The sequence below is a fragment of the Falco naumanni genome, chromosome 3, assembly GCF_017639655.2.
Source record: "Falco naumanni isolate bFalNau1 chromosome 3, bFalNau1.pat, whole genome shotgun sequence".
Lineage (NCBI taxonomy): Eukaryota > Metazoa > Chordata > Aves > Falconiformes > Falconidae > Falco > Falco naumanni.
In genome coordinates, this window is record NC_054056.1 from 93783493 (window position 1) to 93801351 (window position 17859).

The window sequence follows — 17859 nt, forward strand, 5'->3', positions numbered from 1 at the left end:
TTTTACTATGTAAAAAGCATGATCTTTTGGTTACTATTCATTCAATTTTTAATACATTACCACTCAAAGCCTCACCTTTTTTGTTGGAGGAATGCCTTGTGTTCCTGTGTTGATAATTATGGAATTTTGCAACACTTGCCTATTGCAACCAATCCTTGCTCATTCACCTCTATCCATAACAGGCTGCCTCCATCTCAGGGTTCATTAGTCATCTAAAGACGCAGCCGGAGACTTAGCAGAGACTGTTCCTTCCACCAAAACCTGTGAGAATGCGCACCACAGGCAAGTGGTCAAATGGGATCGTGTTGGTAGGCTACACAATTCCAACACAGGCCTTTTGTAGTAACATTTCTTACTGATCTTCTCCAAGTAGGGTATTTAAAAGTCTGTTTCTATTGAGACAATGCCAAGTGCTCAGACATCATGCTATTAAGGATTTAAAACCTAGATATGGATCTAGCTGCTCTTTTCATTTGTTTTAATGCTAAGTTTGTATGAGCAGTAACAGGTGGCTAAGTGTAGGCTAATCTTCCGTAGAAACTGCTAAAACATACTGGAGTAGGATTCTAACCTGGCATTCTGAATGACTGTATGAGAAGTACACTGTACAAAAGAAACCATCACAAGTCAGTCAGTGTTTAAGGAATTTTTATTAAACCAAGAATTTTATAATCCAAATTACGTTTCTTTGCTCAGCTATCAATTCTCACTGTCAACTAAAACAGTGGTGATATTCTGAGCTTTTCCACAGTAAAGAATTACAAAATTAAAGAAAGGAATGCTTTAAATTTTTGTACTGTGTTGAAAATTCTTTTCCCCCGGGTTTATAAAACATTAATTTGTATTTTTTATTTTACTATTTTTTTTTAAATTTTAAATCAGTAAGTAATCTAGGACTAGCACTTGTTTTACTAGCCCCGGCGTTGCTCTGTACATAAGCTTCAAAGTTTCCTTTCCTTTTTTTATTTATTTTATATTTTGCAATGTTTTTCTCAATATTTAATAGTTTTTCCATGTTTAGATTTTTTTTTTCTTCGGTGAAGCGAAGTTCTAGATTGTAGTCCCGGATCTTCCTGCAAACAAAACCAATACTGTTAGGTCTTAAAATTAAAGCAGCACCTTACGTTTTCTGACATGCTTTCTGCAACTCTAAGCCTGACAGCACTTTGTGCTTTGATGGCATCAATCATACCAAAGTTCTTGACAAGCATTGTATTCAAGCTGGTCCCCTGAAGTAAATAAAGTACCCCAAGTTTGCGATACTTGGCAAGAGAAGAGTCTAGAAATAAACAGTACCCGGCACAGCACTGCCTTAGACAATGGCTAACACACATTTGATTTGTTACTGTAGCTAACCTGACTGCAGGTCACCTCTACTCTTAAGGCCAGCATACTAAGGCTCATCAAATAACTACGCCAGCAGTATTTTCCATTTCCAGTTCCTAAAACATCACGCAGCATACAGAGTAATGGTCTCAAAGTTTGGGCATCTTAGTTTAGGTCAGACAACTTATTCAGCACTTGTTTATCTCCAGTGTGAAAGTGTCACTAGCAAAAAAAGGAAAAAGAACGAACTGTGGAAAAAACATGACTCAAAATTTGACTCCAAAAGGGAAGCTACAGAAATGGAAAGACCAAGAAAAATGAAAATTTGAAGTGATCAAATGTTAAAGCAAACATCTTCAACTGATAGCTATAAATGTGGAAAGTAAGTTCACAGACAGGCAAAACCTAACTGGACTCAATAGGGAACAGACTCCTGTACTATCAACTCCATATTTTCCCCTTTCAAAATTGTAAGGATACCACATTTGCCTCTTCTTGTCATGCAACATTAAGCTACCAACCTCACAGAAGGCAGTAAAGAAAATGAGTACTTTAATTGACATTAAAGTTAAATTAACCAAAATGTGAAGTCAAGACAGTATATAGGTTAGTTTTTAATTACTGTGTAATTTTAGATATTGGCAAGTATATACAAATTATAGTGCAAACAGATACTAAATTTCTAAGGAAAAATAGGTTTGGAGTATCATTTCAAGCTTACTTCAAATCCACAAGTTCCTCTTGAACAAGAAGTATGAATAGCAGCGTTTGACAGAACTGCCCATTTTTGCACATATGCCTAGAACTAATGCAGCTAAATATGCTGTTAAAAACAATGTTTCAATACCAGCTAAATATGCAAGACACGTCAGTAACATTTGCTAACCAAGAGCTACAGAACTGGATTGAGGACAAAATCTGTTTACAACTGCAACCATAGCTGCTACTTTCTGTGGCTGCAAACGATACAGAGTCTGAAAGCACGCTGCTTCTAAGGCCATGGACTAAAAGACTATTGCCTCAGTCAACCTATAAAACTACAGTGCTCAGAAAACTTACTTATTAAACACTTGGAACCCCAGTGGGATTATTAACTGCCTTTTGAGCAGCCTCTTTAGCTTGGTGGGCTTGTAGTACGGCTACAGCTTCATCAACCTGTTAAGTAAAAAAGAAAAATCAATAAAAGGAAGCTTAGTAATTTCTGTATATTTAAGTTAACGAAACAGTTTCAAATTATACATACAAATAATGTGTGCATTATTAAACATTACAGTTCCAGTTCATGCTAACGTAAGTCACTGCCACCCTTTGAAAAAGGATATTCTATCCTCTTGCCCTTGGCCACTGTCACATTGCTGTGACTCCACTGTGCCAACATAAACACCTATTGAATCAGTGTAAATTTAATTGCTGATAAAGCTAGTTAAGGCAGAAGTTCACCTACCTTCGAACGAAGAGACTCAGGAGACTCGAGCATGTGGAGGAGTTCAGAGTTGTCAATCTCCAACAACATACCAGTGATCTTACCCGCCAGAGTAGGGTGCATGCTTTGAATGAGAGGAAATAGACGTTCACCTAGAAAAAAAGAAGTTAATCAGAGCAGCAAATCTCATCTGACAAACAGCCTAAACAGAAGGGGAAAAAGCACCTTGTTCTACTGGTAAAACTATTTATTCCACATTTTAAGATTGATAAAAGTACTTAGTCTGTCCTTCTGCTACAAGGCATAAAGACAGGTATCACATACATACCTAACATCTGCTTTTGTTCTTGTGGAGGGGCAGAAGCCAACATGGAAGCAGTCAAGGGTTCCTGACCTTGCACATGGACAGCAGGCTGCAAATTAACACCATTTCACAATTAAATTCTAGTCCATAGTTAGGTACAGCTTCAAATATCCCATGTTCCAGAACTCAGCATAAACAATCCCTACACTGTCAGAAACACGGAATAAATTACAACTAAGTAAATTTAATCAAATAGTGCTGGTGTAAGAGCTGAGTGATGCTGGAGATTAGTATCAACCACTCCATTGTAGAGAGCAAACACAAGAAGAATTCAGCCTAAGGTATCAAGCAACTGGAAAATACGAAGTAACACAGGATCACATCCAGTCCCAGGTGAACTTGAAATATACTTAAAACCGCAAGGTTATAACTCTGCTGCCGTAATGAATTCTAGAATAACAAAGACAACTCCTAATGATAAGCACACACCCCCAGCCACCTTCCTCTGCAAAAAACATCAGCAAAAGCATGGACCAGTTCCTAAAAATGACATACCTGCTGCATAGCAACCTGTGGCTGTGTATTAAGATGTTGCTGAGGATTACGAACACCTGCAGCATATTTGTATTGTGGTACTGTGCGTACAGCAGGAGTAGCTGCAGTAGCTGCTGCTGCAGGACGTGGACCCATTGTTTGTGTTGATGTATTAGCTGAAAAAAATAACATAAGTGCATATGTGAATAATTATTTTATTTAGCCTATACTATGCAAGTTAAAAACCAAAACAACCAACCAGCCCAAACTAAATACCTAATTTAGGTATTGTATTACAGATTTTTCTCAGTACTATTGTCAACTGTCACATCGCTGGTCATATCTGAAGGTTTGAAGGTTGAAGTTCACTGGATATTACTTTCCAGTCACTTCACTAATGAATTGCTTTTCTTACAGGCTACTGAAAAAAAGATCCGTAAGAAAACATTAACTTTGGTTGAGTATTAATTTAATTTCATTCCAACCCCAAAGGACACTTGATTTCCTGAGCACATTATGTCAACAGTCATCCTAAAAAAGATGCATTCATGAAGTAGATAGCTAAAAAATACTACTGCCTAAGATCTTCAGAGAGAATTAAGATTCCATTAGAATCAATTCTGGTTCATTCAGTGATGTACAGATTCTGCATACGTGATAGTGGCTCACAGTATTCTATGACAACATACTACAAGCTAAAATTTTATCATCTCAGTATTCCTACATGCAACCTATCATTACAATTGCCACAAGCATGTTTAGAAATGGCTGCAGCTGTCATAAGTATTATTAAAGCAGACACTAAAGGAAGAAATGCGTCATGCTAAAGAGATGGGCCCACAGCAGGAGTCTTTGCTGGGACAATATTTAAAGCAGTTGCTAGGAGGTGATACAACTTTACTTATTTATTTGGTAAGAGCCAGAAAAGGAAGTGTTACCACGTGTGATATTGAACTTAGGAATGCTTTTGAGAGATCATTCTGAATCAGCAAAATTTAAAAAAATAAGCCTAATACTTAAAGTTCGCATAAATCAAACTCACCAACACGTTGTGTTGACATGACTCGTGGAACCTGTGAAGAAGCTGGTCTCATGGTACTAAACGGTGGTCTGGGCGCTGCTGGGCGGATAGCACCAGGCATGTTTTGGAATGCTGTATTTCAGGAAAAAACAGAGTTATTGTCACATGCTGAAACACCGAATAGTGAGAAAATACCACTAACATGACAAAGAGAAGACTGATACTGTAATGCTGTGAAAATGTATTTAAAAGTGCAAAGGTAAATGCCATGGAGTTTACCGCAATCACTGCGAAGAGGCAAAGTGACTTACGATGAGGTCTGGCACCCTGAGCAGTCCAGCGAGGACTAGGTCTAGCAAGCTGAGCAAGTTGATTAGTAGGATAGTATGCAGCACGGTTCTGAGTCTGTCAAATACAAAAACATTGTGTAACTTTGTTATCTTTGAAGGGTGCACTGAACAGTCCATCACCTTTCTGCTGTGAAATCAGAATGCTGATATTACAGACAAATGCTAATAGTTATTTTTACTGTTAAATCTGAACAGATTTTATAAGCAGTACAAAGCATTTGGTTACTAATCTCCATACGTACCTGTGGGATAGCTGCCATGAAGTAACCTGAAGGAGGTGCTGGTTGGTACGGGTTGATTACAGGATTAGGTACTGCCCTTACACTCGCCATTCTCTGCATATACTGGTTGGTGAGATGAGCTTGGCGCTCTTCTTTACGCTGAGCTAGAGCTACATATAATGGTTTAGTAGCCACAATTCTACCATTCATTTCTGTAACAGCTTTGGTGGCTTCTTCTGGTGATGAAAAGCATACAAATCCAAATCCTTTGCTGCGGCCACCTTCCATCATGACCTGTCAGTACAAAATTTAGTTTTAAAACAAGAAATTGTCGTACCTACTCAACTCACATAGCTTTCTTTTTTCAGCAACATACCAGGAGTAAGATCACAGGTTTATTTTACAGAATTGATTTATAAAAAGAAATAATTGCTTAATAGCTGTTTACTGAATACAGATGAAAATCTCAGTGAAGCAGTAATGAGCACACTATTGCACCAAAAAGAAGTCATTTTTCTCACATGAATATCAGTACTTAGTTTGTTTTAAGACAGGATGATCCTTTAACCTGAGATGTAAAATAATCAAGAAAGCATATGTCCACGTATATAGCAGTGGTGACTGGGTCACATTTGTTAGTCAAAGAAGTCACTCTTTCTTGATGAAGGATCGCTGTCCATTTTCAGAGAAAGGACAAGCATAATTATAAACTTTACCTTTGCACTAGTGATTGTACCAAACGGGGAGAATTCTTTTCGAAGACGCTCATCATCGATCCCATCGTCAAGATTTTTCACATAAAGGTTTACACCCTAAATAAAAAAAACACAAGTTATTTTTGAAAGCAAATTGTCTGTGTAAATCTAAAAATAGCTCAGAATAAAGTTAGTCCTCTTGAATTAAAACTGAACCTGGTATCTGGTGATCCTGTCCTGCTTCATTTGTTCAAACTTGCGCTTCAGCTCCGTCTGTCTTTCCACCTTTTTCTGAGCCCGGCCAACATAGATTTGTTTCCCATTGAGCTCTTTCCCATTCATCTCATCTACAGCCTTCATTAATAAACAACAGGTTAGCAGTGCTTTGTATTCCAGTGGTTTTTAGGCATACAAAACCCCTGTAATTAAATTCTAACAAGTTACATATGGATTCCAGAAAAAGACCCAATCCATCTAAAATATTACTAGCTGAAACAAAGTACCCCAAGACTTTCCTGCTCAAAGTAAAATGGAAATTTATTTCTGAGTGTGGTTCTGTCCAGTTAAAGAGAAGTCACAAGCGATGAAAAACACTCTTCTCATATAAAGTCGGCAGAGGGGGGTGGAAATCAAGTCGCATAATTAAGAACTATTTCTCCAGCCTTATCTTGCTAAAGGCATAGAAAATAAAGCAAATTAAGATGAAAAGCTCTAATTCACACACTTCTGTTTTTAAAAGTAACATCTGAAAATATATGTACAAGGTTTTCTTATGCTGTATGTTAAGCTACAGCTGGCAGATGTGGGTGGTTGGGTTTTTTTTAATTCTTAATCTTTCATTAATGTAATACTTAAAGAGTATGAAAGTAACAACTTTTTTTTTCCTTTATGCTGTTTTGAGTTACAGCTATTAAAATGTGAAAAGTCTGGCACAGATTTAGTCAATTAATTTAAAACCAGTAGTCACCAGTTTATCGTATACCTTCATGAACAAAGCCATTAAACACATATTTACTGAGGTATCAGAATTTTATGTTATTTAAAACACCCAACACGTGATTCTGACTACTGTAAGAGAAACAATTAAAAAATGAATGTATGCAAGACTGAACAATGTAGATGTAAGACAGACAGGATTTGTTCTAATCTCTTGCTTGTACACTTGCAGTACTGACAAATCACCAAAATGCCTTTTGAAAAGCAAACTTCGTTTGTTGCCCTGATTTGTTCGGTGCTGAGTTTTTGTCCTGATGCTATATCCCTACTGCCACAGTCAACTGATACATTAAAGCAATCAGCTAACAAAGAATTAAGTTATACAGCATGTTATAGATATATACACAAATTAAAAAGGACCCTTCTTCAAAGTTACCCTTCAGAGTAAAAGCAACATCACAGGGCTCTATGACTATTTTCTTATAGTTGTGCCAAACATGGTCCATAAAAACTAATGGTTTTCCTGCTGACTTTGCAGGGATGAAGTCTGAAAACACAATCCTTTCTGCCTTGCACAAATGTTTTGTGCAACCAGATTGGATCCAATGATTCATCTGAGGTTTGCAGAGATGTAATAATTTACTATACCTGCATGTTGCCTAGCATGAATGAGTCCAAATCTCACCGAGACCTTTAAGCCCAACTACAACAGGTTATTCAATTATTCAATATTTCTTACTTCTATACTAGTTTCCAGCTGTCTCAAGAGTATCTTGACTTAACAGGCTCCTCAAATCAACTGACGTTTGCTCATAAGAAAGCATTTTAAATGACAGAAACTATGCTAAGTCATTCAGGAAGCAAGACACCTGGTTTTGCAGTGTCCCTGACCGATTCAACACCCTTAATGAATTCACAGGATTTAAAATCACTCAATGAAACATATAATTTGGGTCTCAGTTACAGAATTCCTAAAAATAAGTCCAAATGCTTACTTTTTGGGCATCTTCATGTCTTTCAAAACTAACGAAGCCAAAGCCTTTCGATTTTCCACTCTCATCGGTCATAACTTTCACACTTAGGGCAGGACCTAAAAAGAGAATGAAACACTCATGCTTCGTAAACAGACTGTATTCTGAACAGGATGTTCAAAATGTGAAGAGAAGAAGAAGAAGAACCCCATTCAGTTTATTTCCCTTGTTTTACAAAGGACTCCTGCTTCAATAGTAGTATCTAGTAGGCATCATCCATTAATATAAAATTGCTGATCTACCCTGATACTGAACTTCAGCCATTATGCCTGAAGTCAGCAATGCTAAAATTCTTTCCTAACCTATTTTCAACCAAAATGGGGTAGGAATTTCACCTCAAAGTGAATGAAATTGTTATCTCATTAAAAATTAAAACATTTAACAAGCATTAGCATTTCCATCCTTTGAAACAGGTACTGAAAGCCAGAGAGGAGGCCTTTCAATACATTAGGTATGTGCTTCACCATTTATCCCAGTAAAAGGCCACCCCAGTTCAGCAATTCCAAGCCTTTGAAAAACTGCAGTACACAGACTCAACTGAGACAGATACCAGCAGCTAAATAAACATGCTACCGTTTCAACCACAGATACTTCAATAGTGGAAAGAAATTTCCTGTAAATGCTGCTTAGAGCATTTCATATGATATACTACATACTATAGAGTATCTCATATACAAGGCTTTCTCTTGCTTTACATGATATCCACTGGAGAACAGCAAAAGCATGGAGGAAAGAAAATACAAAAAATGGCTGAGGCTGAAAATAAAATAGATGTGCCCCAAAACCCACTACAAGAATCTGTAACTGAATTACAGACTTTGCCATTTCCTATTTCAATGGTGACACATCATACACATTATTAGATCATGATCATATATATATGCCTGCCATAATTTTGCCCTGTGCATAACTGAGGGTCAAGACAAACAGCTTGCCAACACAACAGAATAATGAAAATCAAGATAGGCTGAGTAAGGATAAGTCTGCAGGTCAAGGAAAGCAATAGCAAACTCATGTCATACTCGAATTCACTCGTAGTGAATTCATAACATCAATCTGTACTGAAATACGACACACTTCATTTGCAACTTAAAAAAATGTGCAAGCCAGCCCCATTCAAAAGACTATTTAGACACTTTTCAGATTTTCAGAAACAATTCTGAAACAAACAGTTCAGAAACAAAGATGGCAGGATTATATATGCTATTGTACCTATTTAAGATTCTGCAGTGGATATTACCATATTTTGACTCTGAAATTGGCATTAAGTACAATTTTCAGTACCTTTTATAATTTTTTATCTTTTCAAACCAACATCAGCCAGCCAGCTGATTCCTTGTATATCTTGTCTGTACAGTGCCTTGTAAGAAGCTCAAGTTCACTTGTGTTTATAAAAACTTAAAGTTTAAGGCATTACCAAACTTGCCAAAGAGTTCCTTCAGTCTCTCATCATCCATGTCTTCTCCAAAATTCTTGATGTAAACATTGGTGAATTCCTTTGCTCTGGCTCCAAGCTCTGCCTCACGCTCCTTGCGGGATTTAAACCTTCCAACAAATCTAGTTGCAGGAGAACAGAATAGTGTAGATTAAAGCAAGTCTGACAGGGTTTAAAAACTTACTTTAATCTTCTGGTATACTTTACTCTTGATCAGTCTCATTGTTCATTATAAGCATTAAATTCTTTAGAAAAAATATTTATGATAAAATTCCATCAGAAAAACAATTTCACTATCCTTTGCTACGTCAGTGTTCTTATCAGTTACTAGCATAAAAACGCTTTCAAGCCCTTTGCAAGATTGTTCACTCATAAAACAGCCCTTGACAACAGAAGCTGGGCAATGGGAAAAGAATACTAGGTGAAGTGGCTAAACAGAAATTCTAGATATTGGCATAATCCCTCTGCCATACTAAAAACTTCGCAGCCTTAAAGCAGTTACCACTCTCTGATCCAGCTTTTAAGCAAGGGGTATTTAACTAACCTCCCCCACTACCTTACACACCTTTGCAGCTTATATCAAGAGCAAGACTTCGGTTTGCTTTTGGCATTTGTTGGTTTTTTGTTTGTTTGTTTTTCAACAGACAGAGAAATACATAGTTCAGCTTGATCTTTAGTTAAATAGCATTGCAAATTGGCTGGGAACACCAAACATCAGTTCATACCATCAGAGAAAGAACAGAAGGTGAACACAATACTCTGCATCCTAAGGATCTGCTCTAGTACAGACATAACATATCTAACTCTAGTTGTAGCATTTCTAGTTGTAGCAGACTTTTGCTCTCTAATTTTATAGTACTGTCCAACTTTATAGTTCCAAATCTGACAAATCCAGTAAGTAGCATATTGTAATTCAACATTTTCTTAAACTCTGACAGCTTCACCCGATTTACAGTGACCAAGGATGGTTAAGAATGATAGTGCAATGTGTTTAGCAGATCTTGATAGCGAGTGAAGCACTTCAATGCACTTCAAACAAAGTTTTGTAAACCATTTGCTTTTATGACTACATGCTGACCTCTGTTTACTAATTTTAAAAGGTCGTATAAAGATGGAAGCTGAGTAAAAACATCCACAGAATGCCAGTCAAGACCAGAACAAGCACGAAAACAAGTTTCAAAATACATGTTCTCCCTGTACGTGACTTGATCCATCCACCTCTACATGTAAAAATAATCCATGATGGTAAGCTGATGCTGATTTCTGTGATCCTTTTTCCAAACCCTCTCAAGTATTTGCAGAGCTATTATTTTGCAGCTATACCAAATACCATAATGATCCCTTGGGCATAGTTGTCAGGCACACTCACCTTCCCCTCCCCCTCCCCACCCCCCACCCAGATATCACTAACCAAGAAGCCAAATAATTTTTTTCCTACAGTATAGAACAATAATGTTTACAACATTATACTTCTCTAAGTTTTATTTTCTACTCCTATTCCCTAGATATGCCTATTAACAGACATTAATATAAAAACATCTGTGTAATCCAACCACTATTCTGGACTGAGTAACTGTAGAGCTTTAAGTTCCATCCAAAAAATGGATAATGTTGCCTACCTTACAACTTTTATAAAGGAAGTATTATTCGGAACACCTGATGGCTTGTATTTTATCTCAGACCAGTAAGATCAGAAAACCAGAGAAGTTCCCAAATCCTCATTACTGCATTGGCTTGTAAGACAACCAACACAACAATTTTTTCCCTAGTCCATTATTTTCTGAACTTATTCTGACTTTAGAATAGGCAGGTGATACAATTCATAGTATTCTTAGCACTAAAATTCTAAATCCTCTTTAAAACTGTAGGATTTTATAACAACCTGTCTTTTCTAGGTAAGCTTTAAATATTTGTCTGCTGTAAAATGAGTTCAATCTGTTGATGCCCAACTACGTATTTATGTACTTACACTTTGCGGTCATTAAGCAGCATACCATTCATTTTTTCAATAGCTCTTTCTGCAGCTTCTTGTGTCTCAAAATGTACAAATCCATAGCCCTTGGATCCATTTTCATCACACACCACCTATTTAAAGAAAAACCCTGTTGTAACACCTGTGGAATGTTTCCAGCATAAAATGAGGTTTTGTCTCAAACCATTAAACAAACGAAAAATTTTCCACTAACCTTACAAGACAGGATGTTTCCAAAAGCAGAAAATGTGTCATACAAAGCTTTGTTATCAATTGATTTGTCCAAGTTTTTGATGAAGATGTTTCCTACACCACTTTTACGTAGAGATGGATCGCGCTGAGACCACATGATGCGCACTGGTTTGCCTTTAATGACATCAAAGTTCATTGTGTCCAAAGCTCGTTCAGCTGGAAAAACATCATAGAATTAGTAGGGAATGCTAAAGTTATCTTAATAAGCACACGAATAACATTTTTTACTATTTTAAGTCCAGCACCACCACCAAGATGCAACCCCAAACCTCCAGTGTAAATAAACCCCATTCTGATTTATGCAAGTAAGACCTCGCAGAAACTCCTCAGCAAAAGCTGCACTTAGGAAGGAGCACGAGTCAGCTAACAAGCTGCAGAAATCCCAGTAGCCTGAAGGATTGGACTCCACTATGAAAAGATGGTACGGTGACAAGAGAAAACATATGAAGTGATGGCAATTATGACCTGTTCGACAGGACGGGAAGTTTTAACATCTGTGGAAAATCAGCTGGCCACTCTCACATCATGTAGATGTATCAATAAAAATGTTTTTAGGGGTACAGGTTGTGCCTATGAAAGACCTTCTACCAACATTAACACAAAACCTCCTAAATTAATAATACCTCTAAGCTGGCAACATTTCTTTGCTAGGTGGAGTTCAAGCCTGGTTCAGACGGCTGTTCCACACAACTCCTTCCTTAGTGACAAAAAAGATCCACGACGGACTTCCAGGCAAGGGACAAGTGCAAAGAGATTGTAAACTAGCACTTAATTTTGAAAATCTGAAACTATATATTCAAAACTCATGATGAAATAAAAACATACAAGCTCAATGAAGGAGCAAGCATTAAAACAGCAATATGAAGTAACATGAACCAGATTTTGTTACTCCAATGGAGCAGTTTTTCCAGTAGAACTCCATAACTAACTTTCCAAAGCCTGAATTTAAGATCTCAGTGTATTTCGTTAGGGAAGTATCAGGACTTCTTCAGTTCTCACATGTTCCTTCAAAGCAACAAGATGCGTCTGATGTTTTAAGTCAACAAGGTATTAAGCAAGAAAGAACAACAGTTCTCAAGTATGGCAGACATATTTTATCTCCTACGTTAGCTCCTTTCTGTTGTTGCTCCTGTATGTCTGGAAGAGCACTGAAAAAAGTCCCAACAGATATCTGAAGTCACACCCGTCGATATGAGCTCACTTCACTGCAGTTTGCACAGCAGAGCAATGTGATGTTAGCAAGGCTGAAATTCATTTAGTATTAGTTTAAAAACAGTAACCAGGTCAGTTAATTGCTTTTCTTAGGAGAGGACCAAGGGCCATTCACACTGTGAAAACCCTTGTTTTATGTTTTTGTTCTTTAAGTGCTGCTTTAGCCATGTTGCTGGATATCATGGCCAAAGAAAATTTGCTGTCAGCCTCTGGTTCAACTGATATACCATGTTTCACACTCTTTCTTGCCACATTTTCAGATTACAAGTGAATTTGAAGTTTATATTCTCTGAAAGGCATCTGTAGAAGTTTACAAGACAGACACCTAACACTTTCTTGTAAGAAAAAAATCATCCATTGATAGTGTTACCATATTCATATGACAGTAGCAAGTCAACAACAGATTTAAGCTGAAGTCATGAAAAAATACAAGCATTGCCAGTCTTTTAAATACATTAACAGATCTTTCACAAACTTTAATATAAATTAAGCAGGAGAAAAGACAACCTAGATACTGGTGATGAGAAACAAAAAACATTGGAAGGCTTTAAATTGCAAAAGAAAAAAACCAAAGATGGACAAAAAAAAAAGAAAAAAAAAAAAAGAACTTTGGGTATCACACTGGCCACAGTCGAAACATGTAACACTTTGGTACTGCCCTGGAAGTCATTAGAATTATTACTGCCAGCACCAGCAAAAGTGCCAGCAACAAACAGTTCATTATTTCCAGAAGTAGTAACAGGGCTTCTTTTACCAGAAAAGAGGCTTTTCTAATTCATGCTAATTGCTTCTCGAATAATCCTGACACTTCTCAAAAATGCACGTTCCTGGACATACTTCCCAAACATCTGACTCAAAGCAGGTCCATACTAGCTTTCGCAAATGTTACCACTCTCAGCTTATAGTGAGCACGTATCTTAGACCAATGCCATTTCTCCACAAAGGCAAGGACAGCACAGAAACTCTCACCAGTTCTCATCTCTTCTATGGAGCAGAAGTAAGAGAATTTAAAAGATTTCTGCTTAACCAATGCCGCACTGTCATTCCACAATAGATTTAAAAACATTACTAGAACGCATATGCAACCAGGTACAAGCTGCTCATTAAAATTCACAACTCGTAAAACTAGCTTACTTTCATTACAGTTTTGCTATAGGTCACCCGCTAGTTTGCAGGAGACAATTCCATTCAGCAGTTAACTTGTTACCAAGTGGACACACCTACCTACCCATGCTGTACTTCTGCTGATTCTGCTGAAGCCTTTATTGAATGAGTCACCAGTTCCCATTTCAGTCGTGAGCAACTGGACAGTCCACTTCAGTACCGATTTCAAAATCACACAGAATATACACTTAATGCTAAACTGTGCTAAACATACCTATCAAGAGCTGCAAAATAATACACCTCTGGAAACACAGCCATTTGAAAAATCTGAAGGGGGAAGTGCAGCTTCAGATTACTCAAGAATATTTCTAGTTTAGTGATTAAACAAGACTGCCTGGGTATTACTCCGGACTATGACTCAAATTCAGAAAAGTCACAACTATGAAATGTGTGCATACCTCACAAATGTGTCATGAGGTCTAATTAGGTTTTGGAACAGCTTTGAGATCCCCAGTTTACAGACAGCCGGTAATGTTGAGCACACCTTCAAAGACTTTTTCAAAACCCAAACTAGTTGTTACTAGCTGTTTAATAAGCATAGCCCGAGATGTAGCTAAGAATTAGACTAAACCAAGACAAGGCAGCCAGTTTGGAATCAAAATGAAACCAGTATTACTGCAAGAATAACCATTCATCCTCAGAGCTCCTATTTTAACATTTCAGTAAACTGACAGAATTATCTGTGGAAAAAAAAATAATCACCAAAACCACTTTCGATGTATTTGCCAAGAATATAAAATACTAAAAATGTTGCAGTAGTCACACAATATCATTTACGTATATTTTAAAGAAGTTCTTCCAGATATGTGCCAGATGCAGGTGTGATACTGATGACAAATACTTTTAGCTGAAGTGGACCAAGTGTAGAATACAATGTGTGCTTCCTGAAGTCTGAAAAATACTTGTAAGCATTTAGAGTAACAGCTTTTTTGTAAAAGGGACATTCTCAAACTCTAAATTCAAACACTGCTCAGCTGAAAAAGCTGTATTTTTCCCCCAGAAATTGCAAAATAAGTCACAAAACATAGGGTTGAACAGGTTGCTCAACTAATGACAATGATAAAGGTGGCCCTTACAGAATTCTGTCATTACAAAGGAGAAGCAGCATCTGAATCACCTTCAACTTCTGCCAGACGCATCACATCACAGTACTGAACTGGGCTAACCCCTTCTTTTTCTTTTTGAGAATAAACTGTACCATAGGTTTTTGTCAAGTGAAAGCACAGTATGTTAAAATCAGCATTCAAATCATCTTATCCTAAACAATGGTTGATTAAATTACAAGCTCTCTGAAGTGAGAGATCTGGTAACAGGTGAAATATCTGCCTATTAAAAAGATGAGACGGTGACTTTTACTACTTACATACAGATATCATCGGTACAGCAAAGCCTGATCTGATAATGGCTATATATTAAAGTCAGTTTTGAAAGCCAGTTAATCCAATTGCTTGAAAAGTTTGTAATTCAAGCCTCTCACTTCCATACAGTTGAAAATAAAACCATTATAATAGGAAACTGTTAACTCTCCTTGAAATCAAATACATTCTAGCTGGCCGAAATATTTTTTCTTTTCATTGGACTCCATACAACTTAGAACCGGTCACATTTGGTTCTTGTATCGAAATCCTCCAAACGAACAAGCCAGTTCGCCCAACTCAACGCAGCCACGACCAGAACTATACGAAAAGTTTCTTTACTGATCCCATTTTAGAGAGCCAGCAAGACGTCGTGGAAAGCAAGTTTAATAAAAGCACAACTTGGGACACACAACGTCGGAGAGTTTACTGCGAAGAGAAAGGGATGAGAAAGCAGCTTACTAAAGGGAGAGCAAGCAGGGGGGGAGACCCAAGTAATTTCACCCCCTGCCCACATGTGACAGACCGGCCTGGTGTTTTCAGGTATTACGCCTTGGCTGGACGGCTATGAAACTACCAGACCCTCCCGGTACGTCCTACTTCCTTCTTTTGGCCTCTTAATCACGCATACACACCCAGCTCCTGCGTAGTTGTTAAAAGGTGCTAATGACTACGGTGTTTTCTTCAAGCTAGCCTTCATCCCGGATTCCTGATGCAGCCGCGCACGGACGTGCCAGCCTGTGGGAAAGCCGCCTGCACACACACCCCCACCCCCCATCCCCCGTCCGCCCCCTCCCCGCCGCCCCCGGGCCGGGGCAGCCACGCCGGGCCACGAGCTTTCGGCGGGGGCGCCCCCCGTCCACCCCCCGGCGTCGCCTGCCGGTTGCGGGCGCGGAAGCGCCTCTCCCCCGCCCCCCTGCCCCGCCACGAGGCGCGGGCGGCCCCAGGCCGCGTGTCAGGCAGCGGCGGCCCCGCCGCACGGCCCCCCCACCCGGCGCCAAGTTCGCCCGCGTCCCGGCAACACCGACGCCGGCCCCGGGAGCGCCCGGGCGGGGAAAATGGATGCAGGGCGGCGGCGGCCAAGCGGGCGGGCGGGGGGGGGGGGAGGGCGGCCGCGCCGAGTCCTGATAGGGGGCGGGGGAGAAACATGGCTCCTCCGGCGGCGGCCGCCGCGGCTCTCCCCTCAGGCCGCCTCGCCCGCCGCCTCCCCCGCGGTCCGGCCCCCGCCACTCACCGTCGGCGGGCTGCTGGAAGTTGACATAGGCGTAGCCGAGCGACCGGCGGGTGATCATGTCCCTGCAGACGCGAATGGAGAGGATGGGCCCGGCAGGGCTGAACTTCTCGTAGAGCATGGCCTCCGTCACGTCGGGGTGCAGGTCCCCCACGTAGAGGGAGGCCATGGGGTAGCTGGGGGCGCTGGGGTTCATCCTGCCGCCGTCTCCCGACGCGGGAGGGCAAGGGGGGGGCGCTGACGAGGCGAGGAGGCCGCGGCGGCCCGGCGGTCCGTGAGGGCAGGGGCCGGCGGTGGCGGCGCGGCGGAGGGGGCACTCCGGAGACGGAGTCGAAACTTGTCGGCGGCGGGAGGCGGATGCGCGGCGGCGGCGGCGGATGGAAGGGGCGGGGGGTCTGGCTCACTCCGTGCCGGGCCTGGCGGAGGTGGCGGCGGTTGCTGTTGGCCTCGGCGGGGGTCGGGCTCGCTCTGTGTCTCCTCTCGGCTGCGCCGGGTCCGGGGGCTTCGCTTCACCGGGTTATTTTATATCAAACCGGCCGGTTGCAGAAGGTTGACGGGAGGTGGAAGAAGGAAGGATTATTTTTTTTAAAAGGTTTTTTAGGATTTTTGGATTTTTTTTGGCTTTTTAAATATTTTTAGTAATAAATGGTGCGGCGGGGCCGGGCCGGCGTGTCCGGGTGTCCGGAGCACACGCACTGCGCACACAGCTCCGACGGCGGCCGGGGGACAAGGGGGAGGCCGCCGCCCCGGCCGCGCACTATATATACCCGCCCCGCCCCCAGCCGCCCCCACCGCGCCGCACGCCACGCACCGACCGCGCGCACCGCGCAGGCGCCGCCGCGGGGGAAGGCGGGGAGACGCGCGGCGCCGGCGCCCGGCCGAGTGGACGGCAGCGCTGGCGCATGCGCCGCGGCGGCAGGGGGAAGCGGCCGGGAGGGAGCGCGCCTGCGCCTGCCGACGTCACCGGGGGCGGGGGGGTTCGGCGCAAGGGCGCGTGCGCCTACGTGCGAGCACATGTGCGCGGCGGGCGGGGGGGAGCGGGCCGGGTCAAAGGGCGCGTGCGCGCTGAGCGGCTCAGCGGCCCAGCGGGGCCGGGCGGGAGGGAGGCGGCCGGGCGGGCGTTAGCGGCCGCGCGCGTGCGCCCCGCCCCTACCCGCGCGGGGAGCGCGTGCGGGTGCGGTGCGCCGGTGCAGTGCGCCGGTGCAGTGCGCCGCCGCCGCCAGTGGCGCGGGCGGGCGAGGAAGGTCGCGTGCCGGCCGGAAAGGGACGGGCCCGCCGGCCCCGCGGCGCACGCGCCATAGGGCCGCTTCCGCTGGGGGTGGGGGTGTCGTGAGGGCGCGCCGCTCTGGGGCGGTGCTGCGGCGCGGCGGGGCCTGGCCGGGCTGGGCCGGGCTGCC

The 17859-nt window shown here is 41.7% G+C and overlaps 1 protein-coding gene across 2 annotated transcripts; it reads right to left on the reverse strand.

Annotated features, from left to right (window-relative positions):
• Positions 1–631: 631 nt before the first annotated feature.
• Positions 632–17242, reverse strand: PABPC1 (poly(A) binding protein cytoplasmic 1). 2 transcript variants are annotated; one of them, XM_040586178.1, is made up of 15 exons: positions 16466–17242; positions 11463–11656; positions 11246–11361; positions 9259–9398; positions 7806–7900; positions 6091–6228; positions 5896–5991; positions 5201–5473; positions 4920–5013; positions 4630–4740; positions 3609–3763; positions 3078–3162; positions 2771–2901; positions 2386–2481; positions 632–1073 (listed from the first exon to the last, which is right to left on the reverse strand). In XM_040586178.1, exons 1-14 carry the CDS (start codon positions 16656–16658, stop codon positions 2389–2391), a joined length of 1914 nt encoding a protein of 637 aa, XP_040442112.1. In that variant the 5' UTR covers positions 16659–17242; the 3' UTR covers positions 632–1073; positions 2386–2388. The 2 variants fall into 2 exon arrangements, with proteins under 2 accessions (XP_040442112.1, XP_040442113.1); XM_040586179.1 differs by lacking the exon at positions 6091–6228.
• Between the last annotated feature and the right edge of the window lie 617 nt (positions 17243–17859).